The 26,761-nt window shown below is 36.3% G+C and overlaps 6 protein-coding genes and 1 long non-coding RNA gene across 8 annotated transcripts; 6 read left to right on the top strand and 1 right to left on the bottom strand.

Annotated features, from left to right (window-relative positions):
- Nucleotides 1–3,117: 3,117 nt before the first annotated feature.
- LOC17898742 (mitochondrial ATPase complex subunit ATP10) lies at nt 3,118–5,543 on the top strand. 2 transcript variants are annotated; one of them, XM_006304030.2, is made up of 8 exons: nt 3,118–3,318; nt 3,398–3,438; nt 3,578–3,641; nt 3,890–4,078; nt 4,310–4,381; nt 4,514–4,689; nt 4,778–4,898; nt 5,174–5,543. In XM_006304030.2, exons 1-7 carry the CDS (start codon nt 3,148–3,150, stop codon nt 4,893–4,895), a joined length of 831 nt encoding a protein of 276 aa, XP_006304092.1. In that variant the 5' UTR covers nt 3,118–3,147; the 3' UTR covers nt 4,896–4,898; nt 5,174–5,543. The 2 variants fall into 2 exon arrangements, with proteins under 2 accessions (XP_006304092.1, XP_006304091.1); XM_006304029.2 differs by having other exon boundaries at nt 3,268–3,318; nt 3,573–3,641.
- A 260-nt stretch (nt 5,544–5,803) lies between these two features.
- On the top strand, nt 5,804–9,764 carry LOC17900446 (aspartic proteinase-like protein 2). The gene is given in 11 exon segments (XM_006307275.2): nt 5,804–5,947; nt 5,949–6,229; nt 6,656–6,785; nt 6,912–7,156; nt 7,464–7,691; nt 8,081–8,243; nt 8,429–8,502; nt 8,589–8,682; nt 9,160–9,226; nt 9,305–9,376; nt 9,495–9,764. Coding segments are annotated over 11 exon segments (1,623 nt in total). The 5' UTR covers nt 5,804–5,839; the 3' UTR covers nt 9,656–9,764.
- A 453-nt stretch (nt 9,765–10,217) lies between these two features.
- On the top strand, nt 10,218–13,256 carry LOC17898089 (UDP-D-apiose/UDP-D-xylose synthase 2). Its single transcript, XM_006304973.2, has 10 exons — nt 10,218–10,649; nt 10,882–10,974; nt 11,120–11,227; nt 11,670–11,784; nt 11,868–12,001; nt 12,086–12,187; nt 12,273–12,365; nt 12,453–12,588; nt 12,674–12,788; nt 13,022–13,256. The coding sequence occupies exons 1-9, from the start codon at nt 10,374–10,376 to the stop codon at nt 12,784–12,786; spliced, it is 1,170 nt and encodes a 389-aa protein (XP_006305035.1). The 5' UTR covers nt 10,218–10,373; the 3' UTR covers nt 12,787–12,788; nt 13,022–13,256.
- A 399-nt stretch (nt 13,257–13,655) lies between these two features.
- LOC17899990 (vacuolar protein sorting-associated protein 41 homolog) lies at nt 13,656–19,541 on the bottom strand. The gene is made up of 19 exons (XM_006303643.2): nt 19,120–19,541; nt 18,600–18,872; nt 18,342–18,521; nt 17,974–18,231; nt 17,741–17,873; nt 17,565–17,655; nt 17,370–17,472; nt 16,940–17,043; nt 16,759–16,852; nt 16,440–16,595; nt 16,292–16,354; nt 16,118–16,183; nt 15,531–15,731; nt 15,364–15,441; nt 15,158–15,277; nt 14,945–15,025; nt 14,753–14,838; nt 14,461–14,542; nt 13,656–14,372 (listed from the first exon to the last, which is right to left on the bottom strand). Exons 1-19 carry the CDS (start codon nt 19,384–19,386, stop codon nt 13,893–13,895), a joined length of 2,916 nt encoding a protein of 971 aa, XP_006303705.1. The 5' UTR covers nt 19,387–19,541; the 3' UTR covers nt 13,656–13,892.
- A 2,192-nt stretch (nt 19,542–21,733) lies between these two features.
- On the top strand, nt 21,734–22,537 carry LOC17900590 (cyclin-dependent protein kinase inhibitor SMR2). The gene has a single exon (XM_006305813.2). It carries the CDS (start codon nt 22,045–22,047, stop codon nt 22,372–22,374), a length of 330 nt encoding a protein of 109 aa, XP_006305875.1. The 5' UTR covers nt 21,734–22,044; the 3' UTR covers nt 22,375–22,537.
- Nucleotides 22,538–23,045: 508 nt separating this feature from the next.
- On the top strand, nt 23,046–24,212 carry LOC17900374 (histone H2B.2). The gene has a single exon (XM_006306041.2). The coding sequence runs from the start codon at nt 23,394–23,396 to the stop codon at nt 24,018–24,020; it is 627 nt and encodes a 208-aa protein (XP_006306103.1). The 5' UTR covers nt 23,046–23,393; the 3' UTR covers nt 24,021–24,212.
- Nucleotides 24,213–25,066: 854 nt separating this feature from the next.
- On the top strand, nt 25,067–25,529 carry LOC111828629. Its single transcript, XR_002832436.1, has 2 exons — nt 25,067–25,316; nt 25,409–25,529. It is a non-coding gene; the product is annotated as an uncharacterized LOC111828629 (long non-coding RNA).
- Nucleotides 25,530–26,761: the final 1,232 nt, after the last annotated feature.

Below are 26,761 nucleotides of genomic sequence, written 5' to 3'. Positions count from 1 at the left end.
GTAAGGAAACTCATGCTCAATATAAAGGAGTGCCTGAGTGCCCTGTCGTGAATGGTGTTCAATATAAAGGAGATGGTGATACTTCCTGCAAGAAATATAAGTGTTTAAAATAATTTGTTTGACTCAATCTAATTTGGGGTGTATAAGGGAACGCATGAACGTGACATTGTACCAAAGTGGGTTTATATACATACACATGCTCGTTTTGCTGGTTTTCTATTTTCTGGAGTTCTATATATGAACCGTTTGATTTAGGTCGCAAGGCTAAAGTATAGAGTTGTGTTTACTGGTTAGGTGAACCGTAAGGCTTCCATGTGATCGTATGTAATACAGTTCTCTGTACTTCTATCTTTAATATTATCGAATATATAAGTTCTATTTTGGCTAAAAAACAAAAATTTCTGTAAAGGTTAGTGGGTTTGGTTATTTACGTGAAGTCAGTCTTAGTTTTATAGCTTTTGGTCATATTAAAAAAGCTAGCTTAATAGTTTTATAGATTTTTAGTTTTATGGTTTCTTTGTTTTATAGCTTCCAAGATTACATTAAAATTTCTGCTTTTTGATCAAAATTTTATTGGTTACTTAGAACCCGAAATAAAACCAAACCCGAACCCGAAAAATCCGGCCCGAACCCGAGCCCGCCCGAAAATATATTTATACCCGAATGCGCTTTAGAAGTCCAAACCCGAAAACCCGAAATCCCGAAAAGCCCGGCCCGAACCCGAACGGGCCCCCGAATGCCCAGGGCTAATTACTATTATCAAATATTAAATAATTGTTTTATCAAATCATTAACTACATTTTGAGATTATAAACATATATAATTTGTATTAAGATTAAAACTAAATAACAAGTGGATATATCACATTTAAATGATTTTAACGACTTATTACCAATTTTTAAATAATAAATGGATTATATTTTATGATTTAATCTAATTGAAAACAAATAAAATGTCAAATTGGTATGATATAATAAATAAATGGGGAATTTCAAAAATACCCATTTTCCAATAACACTTTTTTAAAATACCCCTCTTTCTAATTTTATCAAAAAGTCACTATAAAATTTGAAATTTATCAAAAAAATATGTATAAGCTTATATTTATAGACACAAATTATCTTTATATGTGTGTAAATTTATAAATATATATTTCATAAATAGATTATACAACCTTTTCAAAATCATTTAAAAACCTTATAAAAACTTTGTAAACCTTTTAAAAACCTTATAAAAACCTTATAAAACCTTATAAACGCCGTTTAGAACCTTTTTAAACCTTATAAATATTTGAATTTAGTCATGTTGTAGTAAAGATGATCTTGATGTACCTTATCAACCATATAAAAGTTTATAATTTTTCATATTTGAAAAGGGGTATTTTTGAAAATGGATAGAAAAGAGGGGTATTTTTAAAAAGGGGTATTTCTCAAAAATTCTCATAAATAAGGGGTATTTTTAAAAAGGGGTACACCAAAAGGGGTATTTCTCAAAAATTCTCATAAATAAATATCTACAAACATTATCTCACATATACATACAATTTTAAACTATCCTTGAAAAATATGATATATAAGTTTTGGATAACCGGTTGAAATAAAAAAAATTGGTAGTTATATTTAATTTGTCGAATCATCATCAACTAGGACAGAAATAAAGCATTGTCAAAATCTCAAAATATTGTACAAAATTCAACATTGGGACGTATAAATCTCTACTTTTGGACGATTATATGAAATTTTACATATATGAAAATAATATTAGTTACATGTAAATGGTGTTATTTATTAAAAAATATATAAACTTATAGGAATGGATACAAGACGGGAACTTATATTTCGAAAACAAACACTATCTGAATTATTTCTCATAAAAAAGAACATGATCAGATATAATTGTTATGAGACATGGTTATAAAGTTAAATTCACTTTCAACTTTCAAATATAAAACTACGAGTATGATACGGGGACATGTAATTTAAATTGCTAAATTTAATTTCCACTTTCCTATTTATTTCAAATATTTAGACATGATATGATGGGTACAAGAAGATAACGTATACTTCGGATAACAAAACTACAATAAATCCATGTATTAGAAAAATAGAAATACCTAAATCTTTAGAAAACAAAAAGGCTAAAACATGAATCTTTGAATTGAAGAAAGTAATGAGAAATAAAGATGAAACGGAAATATCAATAAAATTAAAAATCGAACAAGGATTGTGTATGCTAGGATTACAGACAATGCCTTGTGAATGAAAATAGTGGGAGCATGTGACTTAGATTGATAATTAGATTTTTATTAGTTTGATAAAAATAAATATTTAAACTAGGAATACGGATATCCCGTCTAAATATTTTACCAAGTTTCTTATAATGATTACGGGACATAAATTTTATGACAGATAGAAGACGGGACGGGGCGGGTGGGACAGGACGGTTCAGGACAAGACGGAAAGGGACAGGACGGGTTTCCATTTTAAACTACACATAAAACATTTCAAACTAAAGCCAAACCCAAATCCGATTTAACATCTCTAAGCAAACAGTGAAATATTTTGATTAGTTTAAAAAATAAACAAGTAATATCATTTATCATTTTCATTTAAATAATTTTAAAATTGTATTATATAATACAATATCTATATTTTACAAATGTGTGTCTATATATAGTTTATCAAATAAAGCCATATAACAAAATTTTACCAAAATAACATCTACTTAACAAATCGTAATTTTGTAAAAATAACTCCGCACGTACGTGCGGGTCCATCACTAGTTGTTATTAATTTTCTAGTAATATCAGTTTTACTTTAACATATTCGTATGCATTTAATACGATTAAATAAAGAAAATGGATAAATTTTACAATAATCGGTTCGGATCTGGATTTTGGAGTATTTGAATCTTGGAAACCCAAAGAAATATCGAAAGCCCAAAGTTGGGCGGCCTTTGGGGATATGGCTAAACCGGATCAGAATGTCGGTTTAATCGTCTGAGCCAACAAAACTATTTGGTTTAGGATTTTAGGCTGGTTTACAATTTCAAGCGTGTTGGTTCGGTTTGCATTAAACAAGCAAGACTTGTTCTTCTACAACACAGTTTCTAGCTGCTTCAACCAAATAGGGTTTAAGCTCTTCTCAAATGGCGACTACGTTGACTCGAATCCTGAAGCATAGATCAGTCTCTGCTTTCTCGTATCGAAACCAGCATCAAGGGCTCTTCATCTCCACTCGCTACGAGAATCATGACTCTCTCCCTACGCAAATGCCAGCTCTTCGATCAACCTCCCGCTCTTTCCTCGATTTTTACAAGGTATTATTCAGAAATTGTCAATTTCGCTTATCGGAAGAATCGTCGACTGACCATTATCCGTCGATGCTGTTTTGGGCAGTTCGGGAACAAGAAAGCAATTGAGGATGAACGTGCTAGACTGTAAGCTCCCCTTTATTTAGATTCATTTCCTTTATAGATTCACCATTGAAGTTCGTATTCTAGCTTTGATTTGCTCTCAGTTTAAAGGAATTGTCTCAATGAGAAGTTAATTTGCGTTGTATGATGTGGTTTAGGGCAGTAATGATGAGATGAATCGGGGATACTTTGCTGATATGAAAGAATTCAGGGAACATGGCGGTAAGGTATAACGATGCAACTTCTTACATTCTGTCTCTTATTTGGTAGGAGTCAAAATCAAAGACCCCAGATTCTGTCTTCTCGTAGCAGCAAAATTTTTCAGTTTTAAGGGTGGATTGCTTTCACTAGCCATAGTAGAACTCAGTTTTGGGAACTCAGTTTCATATTTCGTTGTCCTTGGCTGTGCTAGATTTTGATACCGACCTTATATTGGCTTTATGAATTCCTCCATTGTCAACTGGTGTTTTTGCAGATAGCAGCTGCAAATAAGACTATAATTCCTGCTGTTTCAGCCATGAAATTTCCGGCATTAGCAGTGACTTTTGCTAATGGAGAAAGCCAGACATTGCCTATTACTTCCAACAACAATGAGGTCAACACGGAGAGTTTGGCTGTTCCTAAATTATCATTGGTCTGTCTGTCTTTTCGGGCAAGCTCTCAGGTACTCAGAAACTTCTACCTTGTTTGTCCTATATACTTTAATGGAATCGAGAGTGTTTTCTTAGCCTTTATGAAGCATTAACGGAATTGTTGCTTGTTAAGGTTACTAATCAGTGGCTGCATGATACAGTGTTCTTAAGTAGGGAACCACTTGTTGATTAGTATCATAGTATGACATTATATACCTAGCTTGTATAATTTTTGATGCGTTTTTGGTTGCTACACGTGACAGGAAATGATCAGCTCGTGGAGCAAACCATTTCTTGAATCATTTGGCAACAGGAAAGATCTTCAGTTGTTTGAGGTACTGTTCCTGAATCATTTTGTGCTATTCACATTTAGATCAGATTTAGAACCAGCATAAGTGCTTTATCTGGCAGCTTTTTTTTTTTTCCTCCCATTCTCTTCAGGAAAACTTGTTTTCTTGTAATTATAGGTTTCATTTATAGACAAATGGCTGCTGGGCTTATCCCCTATAAAAAAACTTCTTCTCCGGGTCTTGCAAAAACCAAAAAATAGCGAGAACCATGTCCTCCAGAGGCAGGTTGTTTATGCGTTTGGGGACCATTATAACTTCCGTAAACAAATTAAAGTTCTGAACCTTCTCACTGGGTAAAGAAAATCTCCACCTTATCAAGTTAAGAAAGCATAGTAGATTATTTTCTTATCTCTCTGTTGCACATATATGTTTATGTGTCAGGTATATTCTCCTACTTGACAAATCCGGGAGAATAAGATGGCAAGGTTTTGGAACAGCAACTCCAGAGGAAGTATCACAACTTCTCTCTTGCACCAAAATTCTCTTGGAGGATCAATGAGAGGTTAGCCAAAATGATTGCTTTTAAAGTATTTAAATCATAACACCCAATTCTCTTTAGGCCTTCACTTATCCGAAAAGTTCAATAACATGAAGGAGAAAAACGTTCACATAGAAAGTGCAGGTTTGGTATAAGTAACTTATAAGATACTGTTACTGGAATGTTTCATAGGGAAGAATTGCAAAAGTTTTTTGAGCAGCATCTTGTCAAAGCACCTTCTTGATATAGTTTTGCGTATTTAAATAAAACATCTAAAGGGTATTTCATGACATTTACAGATCGCTGCTTAAACTGGAGACTGTTTAAAAAGACAAGTGCTCCTCTTTTACACTTACGAATGATGTGGAACAATTGATTTTTCAGAAGGGTACAAAGAAGAAGACAATAAAGTATCTCTTTATGATTCAATTCGTGTAGTCAGGACTTTCGGAGTAATAGAGAGTTAGAGACTCCTTTGTCCGATTTATATTGGTGTTCGACGTTTGGACTAATAGGGGGCAATGCTTACTCTTCACTCTTCAGTCTTTATGTATTTCTCTTTCAGATATCTGCTTATTTGTACTCATCTGAGAATTAAATGACCTAAAATGCTTTTTCTGATACAATTGGTTTTAAATGGAAACAAAACAAAACATCTACTTCGTTAAAGGCCGTGTAATTTTAAGTTCCAAGCAAAGCCGTTGCGTAGACTTCTGAGTGAGGTGGGTAATTTTTTGGCCATAGGTAGGTCAATGGTCGGTCAACGAAAAATATCCGTGCTTAGACGCGTCATATTGGTGGAGCATAGAAACATTACATCAGTCACTACTTTATCTAGTACTCAATTTTATTCAACAACAAACATAAAAAGGAAAAAGAATTGAACATTTGAACTTGAGAAATCCCAAAAAAAAAAAAAAAAACACATTAGTTTGAAAAAATATCTAAACAAAAAGGGATAATGTATGCAAAGCTTCATTCCATGTTTAATTAAATTAATCACTGAAATGTGCAAAACTTTAGTACTGTCATCAGAATATATCAGAACGTTTCAATTGGCGGCTTTCTCTCTCTCTCTCCCCAGAAGAGAAAGTTCGAACTCGAGAAATGGCGGTGGATACTCCTGCTGGAGTAATCATCATCGCTACTTTGTTTTTACATGCTGCCACAACCATGGTAGTATGCGGCTCCGACGCGGTTCTCAAGCTGGAGAGATTGATACCGCCGAACCACGAACTTGGTCTGACTGAGCTCAGGGCTTTTGATTCAGCTCGCCATGGAAGGTTATTGCAGTCTCCCGTCGGCGGTGTTGTTAATTTCCCGGTTGATGGAGCCTCCGATCCGTTTCTCGTTGGGTACCCATTTGCTTATGCACTTTTTCGATTTCATTTTTCGAAAATTTCTTTCTTTTTTTTGGTTTTCAAAGATAAAATTTACCTTTTCCGAACCGTAGTACATTTACCGGACTTGGATTTGAAAACTTTTCTCCCGAAAAAAGTAAATCGAGTGAACTAATTTATTTCTGGTTAGGCTGAGTAATGAGATTCGATTCTGTTTTCAAGATGAGAGGCATTCTTCACCAAACCTGATTGAATCAAATAGTAGTATTATAAATAAATGAACTTTGCTTTGGCTTGTGAAGACCGAGCTCTTCTAAACCTTAATTAGCAGCATTCTCGAATCTGTGTTCAATTTGGATTTAGAAATATCTTTGACTGTGTCTTTTGACTCTTGTCCATTCCTATTTTAGAATCTTATCGTCATATTTCCTTTAATGACAGGCTTTACTACACAAAGGTTAAACTTGGGACACCTCCAAGAGAATTCAATGTTCAGATTGACACTGGAAGTGATGTTTTATGGGTTAGCTGCACTTCCTGCAACGGCTGCCCCAAGACCAGTGAATTACAAGTATAAATCTTTCTTAACTTTCCTTTATGGCGTTCTTACACATGCGCTTGACTAAATCTTTATGACGAGGTAGACTTCTAAAAGCTTTTGTTTTGCCTCTCTTTTGTGGTTTCTTTTGGTTTCCAGATTCAGCTAAGTTTCTTTGATCCTGGAGTTTCATCCTCAGCATCATTAGTTTCATGTTCAGACAGGAGATGTTACTCAAATTTCCAGACAGAATCGGGCTGTTCTCCCAACAATCTTTGTTCCTATTCGTTTAAGTATGGTGATGGAAGTGGCACTTCTGGTTACTACATCTCAGATTTCATGTCCTTTGATACTGTTATCACCAGTACATTGGCTATAAATTCCTCTGCTCCCTTTGTCTTCGGGTAAGCTAGCAGCAAAAGAACTGTGTGTATATATAGATTCGTGTCTCATATTTCTTATCTTGCATTTTAAATTCCCTTTCCATGATGATTTCCTTGGTCTTTGGACTCCTGAGTCTTGACAGCATCTTAAGGGGAGAAAATGTTGGCCAAATGAGAAACAATTTTTCTGTATTTCAAAATACATTCATTAGTTTTTTATTCAAGAAACATCGACTCATGAAGTAGGATATGAACTAACTTCCAAATCATCTTTTCTGTGGTTCAACTTTCAAAATATGTTAAGCTTGTCTTCAATATTGACTAACAGGTGTAGCAATTTACAAACTGGAGATTTACAGAGGCCTAGGAGAGCAGTAGATGGCATCTTTGGCTTAGGACAAGGGAGTTTATCTGTAATTTCACAGCTTGCTGTGCAAGGACTTGCTCCACGAGTATTCTCTCACTGCCTGAAGGGAGATAAAAACGGTGGAGGTATAATGGTTTTAGGTCAAATTAAGAGGCCAGATACTGTCTATACCCCTCTTGTTCCATCACAGTGAGTTCTTAATCTTGCGATTATACTCGTCAACTGTTATCATATTATGTAAATAAAAGTACCGTTTAAACCTTGTGGGTACTTTACATTACAATGAATTAGACTTCTGTGTTTTGAGTAGTACTACCCGAAATTGTTTTCACAAGCCAATGAGGTAGATCTAGGGTTTGACTGATGATTATGAAAATCATTACTCAGATAGAAAAGCGAGTTTTGTTGCTATTTTTGCTATCACATTCTTCTGTAGGAACCATATTATCCAGAAATTGACTTTCTTTTTTGTGTCTGTCTCATGGAAAGAACATGTAGCTCATTTATCTTGGGATAGGAAAACTAAAATATATAAACCCACGTCTTGATTCAGATAATATACTGCAAAAAAATTTCAGGCCACATTATAATGTGAACCTGCAGAGCATTGCTGTGAACGGTCAGATCTTACCTATTGATCCATCTGTATTCACAATAGCTACGGGTGATGGAACGATAATTGATACGGGGACGACTCTTGCTTATCTTCCCGACGAAGCGTATAATCCATTTATCCAAGCTGTGAGTGTTTTTTCTTCATCAGTTCACCTTCAGTTTTTCCATATATGCCATATGCTGACTTTTTCCCATTGTTGAAGTATCTTTCCTCCAGTTTTACATTTAAAAAATGAGATTACAATCCAATGTGATGATATATGTTATTATACCTTACTAGAAAGAAGACTAATAAACCGTTCAACCTGCAGATTGCAAATGCTGTTTCACAATACGGACGTCCCATTACCTATGAGAGTTACCAGTGCTTTGATATCACAGCTGGGTAAAGTTCCTCTCATTTGTATGTATATATAAAAAGTTGTTGTCTCTCATACTTAAGTGCTAAAAAGATTTGAATCTATTATACAGTGACGTTGATGTCTTTCCCGAAGTTAGTTTGAGCTTTGCTGGTGGGGCATCAATGGTCTTAAGACCTCGTGGGTATCTTCAGATTTTTTCTAGTGTAAGCATACTCATACACTTACACTACTTCATATGTTCTCTTGTAGTGTCTCAATGTGTCAATATATGCTTTGAAAAAATTAGCTGTATAAAGCCTAAGACTGAATCTAGCAGATTAGAGCTGTTAGGAGTTCTTGACAGAACTGTTAGTGAGGGATGGGTTTATAAGCATGTCTGCGCATATATTTTTGGGTGTGGATTTTTGTAGGGGTTTGGTGGGCATTTGGTTGAGAGTTGAGAGTAAACAAAATGGAGAATGGAAAAATTAGTTTCATAGCTTTGTAGACAAACTAAATGGAAAATTAAGGCGTTGGGACTGTCATGATTGATTATTTAGTATAATGTAACCTAAGTTCTTATATTCACTTGAACAGTTAGATAATCTGGATAGTTTTCTTGTATTTATTATCAGCCGTTACCTTTAAAATTTCTACTAGTGCCAAGAAAAATTTGATATGTTTTCTTTTGCTATCATCAGTCAGGAAGTTCAATATGGTGCATTGGTTTCCAGAGAATGTCGCATCGTCGTATAACAATTCTTGGCGGTAACGACTCTGATTTCTTGTATCAAGTGAAACAGTGCGACTATTTTCTCAATTAGTTTCTGCTGGATTTCTCTGCAGATTTGGTTCTTAAGGACAAAGTGGTGGTCTACGATCTAGTTCACCAAAGGATTGGATGGTCAGAATACGACTGTGAGTGTGTTAACTATATCACGGCAAAAGCAATCAACGGATTACAATTTGGTTAATATATCCTAGCTTACATTGGAGTATGATGCAGATTGCCAGATAATGAAATTGCATATTGCAGGTTCTCTGGAAGTGAACGTTTCAGCGTCAAGAGGGGGACGAAGCAAAGACGTTATAAACACAGGACAGTGGAGAGAGAGCGGTTCGGAGAGTTTCAAAAGAAGTTGTCACCTGTTACAAGTAGTAACCTTACTTGTCCATCTTTTTGCTCGCTTCTTGTAGCTTCTACTACTAGCATTTTCACTCCACTGTGGTTGGACTTTGTAATCTTATATATCATTGTAATTTTATCACAGATGTAACACTAATTTAATTCTCACTTACCCACCCACCACTTCTCTCCTTTCCCATTTTTTTTTTAACTTTTGATCTAAACACTAGGGCCACCGACGGATAAGCACCAATCAAACAAGACGACGGATACGAAAACAATTATAGGTATATTTGCTCCGGGTACAATTTCATGTGTCGGTGTAAAGCAACACACATATGTGTACCTTAAATTATGTAACAAAAGTTCATACTCACAACAAGTCACAAATCAATAATTTGAAATAATTAGCTATGATTCATAGTTTTAAAATTAGATGAACAGTCAGATTCATAATAATTGAGAGAAGAAGAGAATATGACACATAACAAAGACATTAATTTCACGTGGGAGTGTGGGGCGAGTATAGTCTAATGTATACAGGCGGTGAGACTAGGGGTGGAACTTTAGTAATTTATTTTTTTATACTACAATATGGCTTTCTTCCTTGATCACTCACTCTCCCACATGCCTTTAAATATCCATCTCTCGTATCTTCTTTTTTTTTTCTTCTCCCATCCCCACAAATCTCTCTTCCACCCATTGATTGCATTGTTATCTCTGTAGCGTGAGAGAGAGAGAGAGAGATCACGCGTATTCTGGTTTTTTTCCGTCACCGACACAGCAAATATGGCGAACGGAGTTGGTAGATTGGATCTGGACGGCAGGCCGATTAAGCCGCTTACGATATGCATGATCGGTGCCGGAGGTTTCATTGGCTCTCACCTCTGCGAGAAGCTGATGACGGAGACTCCTCACAAGGTGCTTGCGCTCGATGTTTACAACGATAAGATCAAGCACTTGCTTGAGCCTGATACCGTTGAATGGGCTGGCCGGATCCAGTTTCATCGTATCAACATTAAACATGATTCTAGACTCGAAGGACTTGTCAAGATGGCAGATCTGGTATTCTTCTTCCCCTCTTCTCAGTGAAATCATTAATGTGAAATGTGAAGCTCTTCTTTACCAAGTTATTGAACCTTATGCAATATAATTAGAAATTTGTTGGGAAATTTCGAAGTTATAGTTAGTGTGTTTGCTGATTTTTGATGATTACAGACTCAGATCTGATCTGTTACGGGAAATTGAATTCTGAATTGTGAATGTCTTCTTTAATCTCTGTTGTTTTGCTTTGCAGACGATAAATCTGGCTGCGATCTGTACTCCAGCAGATTACAATACACGTCCACTTGACACTATCTACAGCAATTTCATCGATGCTCTCCCGGTGGTATGTGTATTTTTTGGTGTTCTCCGTCCATTTGTTTTTTCTTTTTTTGGTTGAGTGGAGCAATTTTGTAAGTTTGAGGAATGTTTTTTATGTGATACGGATATTAGTTGTGACATTGAGTGGACATTGGTTTTTGCGGATGTAGGTTAAGTACTGCTCAGAGAACAACAAACGTCTGATTCACTTTTCCACTTGTGAAGTGTATGGCAAAACTATAGGAAGCTTTCTTCCCAAGGATCATCCTCTGCGCCAGGTCAGGCTTTTTCTCCTCTCCACTCTGATCATGTAATTGTCTTAAGCATCACTTTCTGCTGAATGTCGCTGTCTAGTGGATCAGGAAGCTGTTTTTTTTTAATACATTGTCACACTCGCTAAAAGATAGACACATAAATTTTTTATATTCTGTTGTTGTTAAGACATCGTTTTCTGAGATAGAGAGTAAAAGTTAACTTGTTCTTAGCCTATCAGTATCCACTTTAGTAATTGTTCTAAATATCAAGACAATGTTGTTTATTCCGCAATTACATGAGTCTGGGCTTAAATCCCCAGCTACTTCATGAGAGTATTTGTTTTGTGATTTTTGGTTAGCTATGTTAGTAAAGTTAGTTCGTGTCTGGTGATTTTTGTACTGCTTTTGTGTATGTATCTGTTATTTCTTCAGTACTCACAAATGATGCTCGTCTTGTTTTCTACAGGATCCGGAATTTTATGTACTCAAAGAAGATGTATCTCCTTGCATATTTGGTTCTATTGAGAAGCAGAGGTGGTCATATGCTTGTGCAAAGCAACTGATTGAGAGACTTGTCTACGGTATGTAGTTTCATTTACATGATAAGATAATTAGATTTATCTAGATACAAAACCGTTCTCACTTTACTTGTTTATGGTTGCAGCTGAGGGTGCTGAGAACGGACTCGAGTTCACCATTGTAAGACCGTTTAACTGGATTGGACCTAGGATGGATTTCATCCCTGGCATTGATGGTCCCAGCGAGGGTGTCCCTCGGGTGCTTGCGTGCTTCAGTAACGTAAGTATACAGATTCATTACATCAACCAGAGTTATTTTTGTGGCTGCAGCTTATATTAATAAAACATTTCGGGGTATTCTCAGAACCTTCTGCGACGGGAGCCTCTCAAGCTTGTGGATGGTGGAGAATCACAGAGAACCTTCATCTACATCAAAGATGCTATTGAAGCTGTCCTTTTGATGATTGTGAGTTTCCTGCATGTGCTGATTTTGTTAGTTGTAATGCTATCAAGGAAGTTGCATCTGAATTTGCTTGTGGGAATTTTAACAGGAAAACCCAGAGAGAGCCAATGGGCATATCTTCAATGTAGGCAACCCAAACAATGAAGTGACAGTAAGACAACTTGCTGAAATGATGACTGAGGTGAGAAAAATGGTCACCAAAAAGACTCTTAATTGATTTTCGATATACTATATCTCACTCAAATGTTCTAAAATGAATAATGGACAGGTCTACTCAAAAGTAAGTGGAGAGACAGCTATTGAGAGTCCAACGATAGACGTGAGCTCCAAAGAATTTTATGGAGAAGGTTATGATGACAGCGACAAGAGGATCCCAGACATGACCATTATCAACCGTCAACTTGGTAATATCCTCATTTCTTGTCTGCTTTGTTTCTTCTAACATAACTAATTGTTTCTAACTAATATTTGGTGTGGAAAAATAATTAGGATGGAACCCAAAGACGTCGCTTTGGGACTTACTTGAGTCAACCTTAACTTACCAGCACACAACCTATGCGGAAGCCATTAAGAAGGCCACTTCAAAACCAGTCGCCTCTTAGAGGTCATCTCTCTTCTAAACAACTCAAAGGCTTGTGGTGCTACTTTTCCATTCTTTTTGTTTTTTTCTTTTAAAACTCACCCAACAGAACCCTTTTCTTCCCTTCTTTTAGGCCATTCTAAGAAAATGATATATCATGGTGGTTGATTCTAGTTCCCGTTTTCATTGTTATATAGTATTACTACTGTTAATGTTTTTGAATACGTTGTTGAAGCTTTATATCTTGTATTTTTCAGAAACTAAAAAGGGAATCGTTTGTTCAAACTATTAACACTGGGGCTTTATATGTTACATCTCTTTGGTGGATTCCACGCTTTATTTTCTGTATTTGTCTGGTTTGAATGAGCGAGTAAGTTTGGCTTTTGCTTGTGTTGCTGTGAATTTATACCTTGTTTGATAATGCCTGTGGTCTATCAAACTTTTTTAAATTTTTTTGCACAATCTATATAAAAAAAAAAAAGTGTACACCTATAGTAGGAAGGTGAAGTAGCTATTACGCATTAAAAGAACCAGAAAAAAAAAGATGATCACCGACCAAAACAAAAACAGGATGACAGGATCAAAGAACGGAGAGATGGATTATGAACTGATAACAACGAACAACAAGAATAGCAGTTAAAAAAAAGAAAGCAGTAAACCAAAAACTCAGAACTGAAGGTGGAGATGTTGCAGGTATGGACTAAAGGAGCTACTACGCTATCTTGGAAATAACATAATTCTCACTAAAGCGTAAGGTGACCAAAAATGAGACTAAAGCGTGGGCATCATTATTGGGAGAGGCTAAGGTGACCAAAAAAGAGACTAAACGTAAAGAGAACGAGAGAAACAGCCGACAAAAAAAAAAAAAAAAAAAAAAAAAAACAAACGAGAGAAACAAAGTTGGCTATTGTAAAAACTGAGTCAGTTCAATCGTAACATTTTGCCACTAATACAAAGGCACAAATTGTGGCACACATCATATGTTTTCTTTATCCCTCGCCTTTCTCTTTTTGCTATAATTTAGAGGACTACAGAACAAACAATGAACATTTTCTTTTTTAGGAAAGTAATAAAAAAATATCGAAGCACACCAAAAATACTTCACAAACACATGCACAAAAGGGGTCGCTACCGAGCGGAAGCAGCGGCGGCAGTAGTACATAATATACACCGTAAACGCGACCGCCCAGGTCTGCCTCCATCACCATCTTCATCTTCTTCCTCATCCTCTTCCTCTTCCTCTTCATCCACACTGTTATCGTAGCTGTATTCATACTCCGAGGAACCTTTAGTTGTCTTATTATTGCTGCTGCTGAAGGCAGCATCCATGAGGCACGTCATGTGGTAAGCATGGCAGCAGAAGAAGACCACCACAGTGTCCCCTCTTACCGAGACCGGGTCGAAGCACATACAACACCGTGTATCCCCCCTTGTCTTTGACTTCACCTCTGTCATCTTTATGCTTAAAGATTTATCTACTGCCATCTTCTGCGAGAATGAGCGATTATTGTCTTCTCTCTTCGCACGGGAATCGTCTTCTTCTTTGCTTAGGCAGACCCCACGCCTAGCCTCGTTGAAGCATTTGACCAGAAGATTAACAATATCCGTCTGTACAACAAACCCCACATGTCAAATTCCCTGGAATCTCTTCCAGATATGTATGATAAGAGGGACATTGGTGACACTAAATTTGTACCTTGAGAATATCATTGCAACCGTGTCTAAGAGATGTCTCAGTTCTGTAGTCTGTTACAATTTTGACCAATCGATCCCTTAATCTGAAAGCAGAAAAAAACAATGAGGAGACCATTATTTTGGCAAAAAGTGATCAGAAAACCATATGATTTTCTAGTGTTCTGTGCGCACATAGCGGGTAAACCGAAAGGTTTGGCATCACAAAGAAGAGGGACCATTTTTACTTCAGCAAGAAAAAAAAGACTGAACAAACTTAAGACATAGAGTAACAGTGAAGCGGGGTTAAAACTAACCGAGGTATTTCCAAGCCATTTGGGACCATATTTACAATGTAAAGAGGATCAAGGTTGCCAACCGTATGCTCCAACAGCAAGCCCACCTAAAATTTGGGGAAAGAAACAGAAGATTAAAGAAACAATACTACAAGGATTCCCAGGATCAAGGCCAGTTTATGTAGCAATTTGATTCATGTACACAGTTTTTACCATCTCGGGCTTGTTTAGACATTGTTTAATCAACTCTTCCCATAGATCATCATCGTGCTGCATGGACACAAATTCCACAGCCTGCAGAAGATCGATCAGTTTTATATACCATAGCTTGATTTATATATAACCAGTCAGTAAGATATCAGTTACAAAATATAAGGATTGCAAAGAGAAGACCGGCTACTGAACATAGAGTATTTAGACAATTACTTCTTCTATATCTCCCAGTTTATTTATGATGACTGCAAGAGCTTGTTTTGCATTCCCCATCCTCCCCAGGACAAACACTTGCTCTCTTAAAAAATCTTTCTTGACACAAAGTTCATATGCCTGAGATGTTGCAATAGATCAAGTTCACAATGACATAACACAGAGAGTTCATTTCAGTAAGCTGTCTAGCTTGTAATGTTGAGTACCTTTTCTAACTTGTAATGTTGACTGCTACGTAGGAATGGAAGCAGCATCTTAGTATCGTATTCTGCATATAGTTCTACCTGAAGCATGTATATATCTTAAGAAAATACTTACACAAAAGAGAAAGAGAAAGAAAAATCATTATATATATCGAGTTAGCTACACATACCTGCATATCATGAAAATCCTTCCCAGTATCATGACTGACTTCGAATAACGCATGCAGATATAAGTACAAGTAAAATCTTGAATCACATTTTTTGCCAGCTTTCAGAAGTTGAGGAACAACTTCAGATGGAGGAATCAAATCCCTATTTTGAATAAATAGGACAGTGGCACGCTTGGAATCAAGCAACATTAACTGGACCACCTACACAAGCAGAAAGGGAAACAAAGTTTACCAATCTGTATGACACAATTATGAAAGTTCCATGACATAATAGCAGTAAATATGCCTGAATCCCCTAGATCTACTCATTCCACCATCCCATAACCACAAAATTGGAAATAATATGCTGTGGAGCTCCACCTTTGTTTGAATTACGTATTACACATTTACACAGTGGTTTCATGTACCTATATCTAAGAAATAGATTCAGGATCACATCATTCAGAAGGGGAAATATTCAAATCTGATTAATTTATGAACCCCTAAGCTGCTAAGTGCTAACTTTAAGGATGATGAAATTTGGATCGTCCAGGAAAGGCCTCCATATTGTCAGAAGTCTTAAACTGAGGTAAAATTTACTTGTTTACCTTTCCACGAATCGCCTCATGCAAGCTGTATTTCTCAATGAAATCAAACACTTCTGGATTGAGAAGCTGGGAAAAAAAAGGAGAATGAAATTTTAGCTGACTAGCAACGGAAGGAGGCTTGAACAAGATAAGGGGTATATTTTTTTTACAGGTACTTTCTTAGTACACACGTACATCAGCATATAGGGAGAAGGCCTTCTGATACTGTCCATCAATTACATACAGCTCTGCCAGCGCCTGATACATGAAATAATAAACAACTCTGAATCAGTAAATACTAGATATTAATAAATCTCAGCTTAGCATGATAGAAAATGCTGACCTCTCTGAGGGCATCGGTCATTGAAGATGTGTTCAGCTGAGGCTCTATTGCCGAGATAACAGTCAAAGCAGAATATACTGAACGTGGCCAAGATTTCACAGCTGACAAAAGCTCCTTGTGGTATGAGGGGTTGGTTGCCAGTGCAACTAGAGCAACCTGTGTCATTAGGAAATAAACTTCAAATAAATCTTATGCCTCAGTTGTTTCAAATACAAGTTTGCGTTATAGAAGCGACACTTTTTTTCCTGATATATTTGTATAAAATAAAAAAATTTCCTTTTTTATGAAAAAGTACTAATTTTACAAAATTGACACAAACCTCATACACAGTATCCTTAAGCCTTGGGTTATCCGTAGGCATATATGGAACAAGAACCGGTAGCTGGCGTAGTTGAGCAAAATGGAAAACCCACCTGAAAAGAGAAACACGATGTTAGAGAAGTAGACAACAACCAAAAACCAAACACTTAGCATATAAAGAGGTAATAATTTGTCCAAACCTCTCCCAGGCTGAAGCAGATCCTCTTAACAATTTGGGGCATAAAGAGGCTGCTTCCGCATATTTTCTTTCCACAATCAGATGATCAAGATACCCAGCTCCCACCTAGATAACCGTGTGTGTAAGAATAAAAAATCGTCAACACAAGAAAAAAAAGAGAACTTAATAGTTGGTTTCTCGACCAAAATCTGCTAGGCTTATGAAACATCTGAACAGAGAATCCTTCGGTAAAATGAAAAGAGTATTTCTCGATTACATATGTTTTTTATTTCTTTGTCAAAAAATATTGCATAAAAAAGAATCAAAATTATGAGAAGCACTTTTCTAAGTATTTTATCACACTTTAGTAGAGAAAAGTGGAGAGCAAGAGAAGGAACAATAAAACAAAGACAAATAAACAGGTTAGTCACTATATATTTTTGAAAAAGTACCTTATCAATTAGTTCGGTTCGTCCTTCACCAGCCTCAACAGCTGCTAGGGCTTTTTCATGGAATCCATGTTGCAAAAGCCAGTTAATGTGATCTTCAGCATCCCTAATAAGAAAAATCATAAGTTGAGGACCGCAATGTTCATTTACAAAGCACTAGAACAACATGGACAAAAGAACAGTGACCACAAAATCTACCTGGGTTTGGCAATCACAACATCCTTTGGAGAAACAATATAGTATAGTGGTTCATCACCAGCTGCCCACTGTCCCCCAGCGTAGCTACTACCTGCACGCATCAAATCTCAGAGTAAGTATTCAAACGTGGCTTTCCTTCCCCTAGAAAACAAACTACTTTCAAACAAAAGTCTGACCTGGGAAAGGAGCATGAGCAAGGGAATAGTCTTTCGCTTTGTAATGCTCAAAGCCGTGTACAGGAAGAGCATCCATCGTAAGTTCATCATTGTTCCATGATACAATGCGTATTTCAGGTCTCTGGGCATTTCCCTGCAGCACTTAGAATCAGACTCAACAACTTCCCAAAATTCATGCCAAAATATGTCCCCATATATCATATCTAACACCAAAACCACCACAAAGAGAGTACCTGACGCGATAGAGTATTGGTGGTGCTAAATTCCTTCTCACCATCTCCTTCAACGGGTATATACGCAAGAATGACAAGAGAATCACCAAAAGGAGCAATCCCTGAAATATAATAGCTGGTTTGGAAAGATGCCACGATATCAACTTGGTTTAGACTAGACATCTGAATCTGCCTATACGTTCCAGGTTTATGCTGGTCTGATTTAATTGATGCAATTTTAACTGATGTTCCCCAACCAATCACCAGGAGGGTGTCATCCTGTAAACAATAGAAAAAAAGGTACACTTTCAAATTAATGCTGTTACATATGAATGTAGACGGGTGAAATAAAATAAAGTAAACATATCAAAAGAGTTATCCATGCTAACCTGCCAAACCAAGTGGGGAAGCAAAGCCTCAGGCCTGGGGCTTCCTCGTGGTTTTTCAATAAATGTAACACGCTGATCTTTGGCCGTATCATAAACTTTAACACCAGCATCATTAGCCCAGGCGATGAGACTTCCTCTCCATTTCACAGAATGGATTGGACCTTCCCCAGAATGCAGCACCTACAGAGTTAGCCTCTTATCAAATTCACAGTGAATAAGTTGTATCCCAAAACGTAACTTACCCACATTATCACAAACCTGGTCTCTAAAACCAAACCACTTCTTGGAGTTCATATACAAGTGACCCGCCAAGCCACCGGCTACAAACCTCTTTGATTGCTTTTTAGTGTAATCTGGGTCCAAGGAAATGGCCTTCATGGGACGATGATAATCAAACTTCATCTTCTCATCATCAGTGAAAAGGCTGTTTATAACAACAGAACCATCGTCGGAACAGCTTCCTATATACTCTCCCTCAGTGTCAAAGTTGAGGTCATTAACCGGAGCAGTGTGGGAACGAAATTCTTTAACCTGAACAAAGCATCATAAAGCAAAGAGAAATTGAACTTTGACCAAACTATAGCTAAAGCAAACTACCTAAACAAAACTGTTCCACCACCAACCGAGAAAACCTAACGAAATGCACGTACCATCTATCAACCTCAGTTCATCATAAGAATATCACCAAAATACTACAACTCCTAAAATGTTGAAATCGACACGCAAACTCCTAAACTGTTCGAAATTCCAAAAAAAGTAAAAAAAAAAAAAAACTCGCCTGATTGCCGAGGAAATCGAGGATATGCACGGTCCCGTCGTGAGTACCAAGGGCGATCATCCTGGCCGCAACAGCGATGCAGGAAGCAGCGTCATTAGATAGCAACGAAGGAACGTTGCCACCCATCCGCTGATACTTGAGGCGTGGCTCCTCCTCAGCTTCATCTCCGTTTTCTTCTGCTTCTTCTTCCTCTTCCTCTTCCTCCTCCTCTTCTTCCTCTCTTTCGTCATCTCCGTCCACGCCGTTTTCAGGCGGAACCGAAGCCATTACCACCGTGCAATTGCAGTAATATATCCCTCCACAGTTCCTCCGATCAGATCAAATCAGACTTCAGCAGGTGAAAATTTATAGATCTGCACTTCTTCCTCAATTAAAAACTTCTTCCTCATCTCGGTGGTATCCTTCCAAATAATTTCATTCAGGATTTTGGTATCTGTAAAAATTAGATTTAAATTAATTAATTATTGCCGATGACTGAAGAGAGAAAATAAATAGGTAAATTAAAATTAAATTAATGATTTGGAAGGCGACAAAGAGAAAAGGTGCCATGTGTGCGAGTCTGGTTACTTTCTTCTTTTTTTTTATCTCCTCCTTTTATTTTTTTAGACCCTTCTCTCTTTTAGACAGAGACGTGGTGGTGTCGTCGTAGCAACTAGCAAGTAGCAACATGAAACTCGAGATTTATGTTGAACCTGTTGAGAGTTGTTTCCTTTTTTATTTAAGGTTGTTGGAAAATAAAGAAGCAAAGACCTAGTACTAGTCCCAATCATAGAAGTCGAAGCTTTTGCCTTTGCCTTTGCCTACACACGTTCTAATTAGAGGAATATGTGATTCTTTCGGACTTTTTGGTTCTAACAAAGAGAAGAATCTCGAGTTTTCTCTCATGAGATCAGACCAATTAAAGATCAACTCCATCTCCGTCCGCAAATAAGTATTTTTGGTCTGGAATTTATCATTCTTTAATTAGGTTTTGATTTTCATTATAAGTTTGTTCAACCAAGATCGACCAAGAGTATGTTCCGACAGAGATCTACTGGTTTTCACCTTCTCTTCTTGCCTATAGTCACAACAAGATTCACACGTACGAGTTAATTTTGTATTGTGTTTTTCAATATAGTACAAGGCAACAGACAACAAAAAGGACAAGTAGAGAAACATGTTTAGCCTGAATTTTCAAGGAAGCTTCTCTTTAGTAAAGTCCTTTTAAAACTGATCCCCTAGGTTTTATCCCTTTCCTTGTATTATTAATAATTCATTCCCATTATAGTTTTCCTCACTATTGTGAATTTGTGAGTTTCTATCTTCTTATTAGTTATAAGTTATAAACAAATGTCATTTTCTTCACTTTTCTTCATTTTCTCTCACTTTTGCTAGTAGTGGATCATTGATTTCTTTTCCTTTTGTAGAATCCTATAAATATAACCCTAATATAATAAATTGGTTATACATTTTAACTATTTTCAACAAAATCTTGATAGGTACAACAAAAGTTATTACTCTAATTAAAGCCATTAAATATATATAACAAGCAGTAATCACAATTATAGTTTGAATTGAGTATAAGCATACATTCTCAAGAAGCATGACTACCACGAATCCAATGTTAAAAGAGAATCGCGTTTTGATAGGCAACAGAAGAATGGACTAGTAGTGGCCCGGCCCCCTACATCTCCTTGATGACTAATAACAACCTAAAAGAACCATCTGTATCTCTCTTACAAGTTTTCTATAGCCAAGTAATCAAGTTGGAACAACATCTGCATCATCAGAAGAGTCTCCATAACTTCATCTGTTCAATGTAAGAGAAGATTTTGGTTTCTACCATTTCAGATAGTTTTCAATACGGCCTTCCAAAATACTGTCGTGAACGTCTAGAAACGATACACTAGCTAGTGACCAAATCCTTCAACATGCAACAAATTATCAAGGAAAAAAAGTAGTGCTGAGCTGTAAGAGAAATTCTGTGACACACTGTTACCATATATATTGTGGTTCTTTTCTAATAATATGGACAATTGTTTTGAATTTGATTACCATATCATAAACGAAATAGTACTGATTTATGTGGATGGAGACACCAAATGCCAACATCAAACGTATATATACACTTCAGTGGGGGACAAACTCAAAAATACATGTTTCGGTATGATTGATCAAGTAATTCGTAGTTATATATGAAGCACAGAATGTTCAGAGTAGTTTAGTTATGTATCGATTATTATTTGTTCGTTAAAAAAAGACCTTGTGTAGTAGTAACTTTGAGCAACGAATTACTATTCAAAATATACCAAAGTGGAGGATGACATGGCCGTATCTGATTGGCTGATACGGTAGGCTAAGAAGTAGTGAATAATTCCAAGGGTGGCGAGTCGGAAAGCGGACATCAATTATGAAATGACAATATTATTTTTAAGTGGTGAAAATGGTATCCTATGCCAACCATTTGTACGTATTTACACACATACAAATCGAAGCATGATGTGACGCAAGAGACATAATTTTGGATAAGCTTCTCCATTAGTTTACATTTTTCAATACAGAAATAATATCATGGTTAACCAAATCTAGTATATACAAATAAATTACGCAAAAAAAACACACACAGATGAATCTAACTAACTAATTGACTCCTGCAGTTCTATAGGTTAAACACACAGGGGCAGTTGAAAAGTTTCACTTACTCATTTCCCCCATACAATTAAGCTTAGCACAAAGAAAGAAAAAAAGCATTTGAATATCCGAATATTCAGTCAAGATTAATACTACATGGGACATTATCGCAAACTACAAACTCTTTAATCTCTTTAATCTCTTTCTCTCTTCTCTCTCTCTGCCTATCACTTTCTAGATTCCAATTCACTTTCGAATTAATATTCTTTCCTTTGGAAGGTAAAAACCCCACGAAACTTTCACATCCATGTGACCATGTCTAAGGTTCTCGAACCCCTAGAAGAAGGAAACACAGTAGAGCCGAAACCCAGTAACCAAGAAGAAGAAGAAGATCATCAAGAGACATCGAAGAAAGAAGAATCTCTGTGTACACCAACCTCGAGTGATCACAAGATTCCGGAGGTTGAGACATGTCCTCCACCGCCAAGAAAGCGACCGCGTGAGATTTGTCTGAAAAAGAAGAAAAGATTGTCCAAAGATCTTCGGTTCTTTGAAGCCACCGACGTCGGAAGCCAAGAGGTAGAGACTTTATTTGTCCACGAACCAAACCATGCCCTTAAGAAACGGAGGAGTAATAGTGCCTGAATCATATTTGATTCTGTAGATACAAGTATTCTCTCTTGTTTCTTTTACTTTACACATGAATTTTCCATCGCTATATTATATACCTATAATAATCTTTAGTCCGAATTCCGTGTTTACATGATTTTTGTATATTATATCCATCTTTCTTTTGTCTTTTTCATAATTTGATCCTCATGTCTTGAAAGATTGAATAGATTTCTGTTTGTAAGATTTAGAAATAACACAAAACTTGATTAGAGATGGGAGACTAGTAGGTGAATTATGGTAGCCATTTAATCCTTTAGGTGTATTCAGTTAAAAAAAAAAACATATTTACTTTTGGTTTGGTAAGTGAAAACTTGTAGCACGAGACATAATTATAAATAGAGAGATTAGATCATTATGATAGTTAATTACTTTCTTCGAACGTTATTTATATCAGAGATCAATTTTTTTTTAATAGCTACCGGGAACCATGATAAAGAAACAAAATCTAGGAAAATAGCTTATGGCGATCAAATAATTGGTGGCCAGTCCAAAAATGTTTAAAATTTGTAATTTGAAAACAATAAAAAAATTAGTTTGAAATTACGTTATAATTTTTGTTCTTTGACATCGAATTACGTTGTTATTCTGGGACGAAATTTGGTTTTGGAACAGTTTCTGGTGAACGTGGTGTTCCGACTGACACAGACTGATGGTTAAAATTTCATTTTTTTAAATAGTAGAAGGCTACGTGATGTTGTCGCAGGTTTTGGAGACCCGTTTATTTGGGCCCGTTTAAATCTGGTTATTCAGCCCATTAAACATTATGCCTTCCCGGTTTGGGTCAGTCAGCGTATTGTGTGGATATGTTTTCTTAACTTTTTTTACAAACACCACGTAGGCACGTAGTAGACAGTTAATCACCAACGACTGGTATTTTGAACGACACGTTTCACCACCTGTCAATCGAAGAATTACTGTTACCCCCCATCCCAAAGTGCCTTCTTTTATATATCTTTAGCAACATTTACGGTTTTACTAACGAAGAAAATACAATGGCGCCGAGAAAACCAAAGGTGGTTTCAGTGACGAAGAAGAAGACAGTAGTGGAGGAGACAGTCAAAGTTACTGTCGCGGAAGGCGGAGATCCGAATGTGACCACAGAGATCACAGAGAACGATCAAGAGACGCAAGATCTCACTTTCTCCATTCCCGTCGGAGAAAACGTTACTACCGTTGAAGTTCCCGTGGAGGTTCTAGATGAACGGTCACCTCAGCCGCCGGAAACTCCAGCATCCACGAGTGAAGGCACCCTGAAGAAGAAGACTAACGAGGTTGAGAAGAAGCAAGAGAAGAAGAAGAAGAAAAATAAGAAGAGAGATGATTTGGCAGGAGATGAGTATAGGAGATATGTGTATAAGGTGTTGAAGCAGGTGCATCCAGATTTAGGGATAACGTCGAAGGCCATGACGGTGGTGAACATGTTCATGGGAGATATGTTCGAGAGGATAGCGCAGGAGGCCGCTAGGTTAAGCGATTATACTAAGCGGAGGACCTTGTCCTCAAGGGAGATAGAATCAGCGGTGAGGCTGGTTCTACCTGGTGAGCTTAGCCGTCATGCCGTCGCTGAAGGCTCTAAAGCTATTAGTAACTACGTTTCGTATGATAGTAGGAAACTTTAGTTTTTTTTTTTCTTGAAATGTTTTTTTCCAACTTGACTGTTAATTAGTGTTAGCGGAAAGTTTAACTTGTAGAGTGTGGTTTCTATAATAATGTGATTATTTAGTTTCGTGTTCTCTCACTTTCTGTAAAATATCTGTAGTCGTCAAAAACGGAGGTCTACGTATTTATTAATTTGAATCATGGTTTATTTTGCTTTCGTATATTTTTTTTTTCTATCTAAAGTACTTCTGTTTTTTGTTTTTTTATTTTTTAGTATGATTAAGAGACATCCATAAGAACGAGAAATTGACCCCAAAAATAAATAAATAAATAGAATCTCTTATAGTAAGAGCATCATTGTCAATGAATTTTTAACCTAATTCTTAACCTAAAATTTAGTTAAAAAAAGCTCTTAAGAATCATCATTTTTTTTTCTTGAAAAGTTTGTGACGTGATACATGACAAATTGACAATCGGCTTTGATCAAAGCTGTTGACGGTTTAACATAATATGTTAGAATTGGTGGTGTATAGCCATCATGTCACTAGGTTGGTAACATAATTTTTTAGTTCAGGCGCCATAAATTTGGTTGCTTTTCCAAATGATAGATTAATATAATGTGTGTCGAATTATATGAAATCCACTACGTACGGTAACCTAACATTATGGGTTATTGTATGTGTTTTCAGAAACAGAGCTATTGACAAGTGATGCATATAAGGAAAAGTTAATGGAAACGGAAAAAGGTTTAAAAGTAGTCATTGCATGCTGAGCACTGAAGTTGGTCGCCGCATATCCCTTGGAAGATCCTTTCTTCTTCACACTCTCCATCACGAACTATACATATATTGATATATACGTGTGAGAAATACGTGTGTGTGTGTCTATAGATTCTATAGTACCATAAAAACACACAAACAACTCAGAATGGGAAACATGTAGTGTAAAGAAAAATTTATCAATTTTTGCATATATAAGCAACTCCAAACGGAATATTCCTTAAGTTTATTCGATTTGTTGAAATATATGGCAAAAGAAAAACGTCAAAAAGATATATAGATGCCACTTCAACTGTATTGTTTTTCTCTTTGAGTTGATTATACTAATTACAAAAGCATACTTTATGGTACAAATTAAAAAGCATGCATCATCACTTTGCAATAACTTTTTCTCAAGTTTCATTACTCTAGTCACATGCATTTTCTATAAAACCCTCTTCCTGTATCTTCAACAACTTATGATCACCATCTATACCCTGAATCATGGCTAACAATAATAGCAAAGACGGGCCATTATATCAAGAAGAAGGTCTTCTGGTTAGTCGTTTAATGATGCTTATTATCATTTGTCTCTTTGCCTCTATTCTTCTAACAACAATGATTGTTCTTCTGATCTTGTCTTGAACCAGTGTAAGGGATCACCCACCGCTACTATACGGTATAGTAAGAAGATTTGGTGAACATGTTCTTCGGACGAGAAGAGAGATCGAGATTTTGACCAACTTGAAAGCGTCTGCAGGTGGTCAACGGCAAGCACAATGGACAAGACACGAAACATTATGCATCTTTCTCTCTGACCGGGCAACTTCGGAACCTTTGGCAATGTTTTTTTCTTGATTTTAAGTTTTCTTACTGTTGGTTGATCTATCTATTTGTAGTAACTCTTCTTGTTATATCAGTTTAACCTTTTACCAAAAAAAAAAAAAAAAAAACTCTTCTTGTTATATCGGTTCGTTGGGAATGGGACACGTATTAATTTCGCTTCTGCAGAAAAAAAATAACAAATTTCAACACGATAGATCAAACGCACACACTTGATTGGAGGTGAAAATAACAACAAAAGAACATGCACTATGAATAGGTTTTGATCTGATTGATCGTGTTTCTTTGTCACATGAACAAAATTTACAGAAGGGAGAAAAACGAAGAAAAAGGCCTCCACGTTTTTCTGTTCTGGATTCTCCAACTTCTTAAATCTTAACGATGAGTCGGCTTTGCGAAACAGATGTTCACTGGGCCTGGGCCCAAATATATTAAATCACTTCCCTTAATCTATTTTGAAGTTAAAAAGAGGGGAGACTCTGGTTTAAACTGGAGTGTCATGGTTGGGCACATTTAAGTGAACCGGACTGGTTAAGGTACTTAACTAGGCTGTCGACCTGTCGTTTCCGGACGGTTTGAAACTTTGAAACCAAAAAACATTATTACGTCTTTTTCTTTTTCTCTTTGATATGGAAATGAATTTATTTCCGCAGAAGATGTTTTGATTGGCCGCAAAAAATGCAGGGGAATATATTTCTGCAGAAAAAAAAGTTTTGAATTTTTTCTTATTTTCTTCACAATACGTAGTTTTTTTTGTTCTGACTATCTCTCTTTCGTTTATACAGTTTGGGAAAGGAATAAAGGCTTCCGTCAAAGCAAAGGAGCATAATTAATCATTACAATGTTCGACAAAAAAAAAAAAAAAATCATTACAATGTTAGTTAAAGTTAAATGAAATTTATTTCGAATCATTCTGCTATATTACTGGAAACTGTAATATTTACATGTGAATCAGACAGAATGTTGATGTTTGTTGTTAATCAAATTGAAACCAAGTCCACAGAATCCCTTTCTTTGTTATTTTCATGTGTTAATGAAACTGTATTATATATAGATGTGAATGAGATCGTTGATGTTATATATGTACGACCAAATTTACAGGTAAACTGAAAAAGAATTAACATGTTACTGATAGTTAGTTATACATATCCAAAGTTCTA

This window comes from Capsella rubella, unplaced genomic scaffold, assembly GCF_000375325.1.
Source record: "Capsella rubella cultivar Monte Gargano unplaced genomic scaffold, Caprub1_0 scaffold_1, whole genome shotgun sequence".
NCBI lineage: Eukaryota > Viridiplantae > Streptophyta > Magnoliopsida > Brassicales > Brassicaceae > Capsella > Capsella rubella.
Note: the sequence above shows the minus strand (reverse complement) of the source record. Positions and strands in the feature narration are given on the sequence as shown.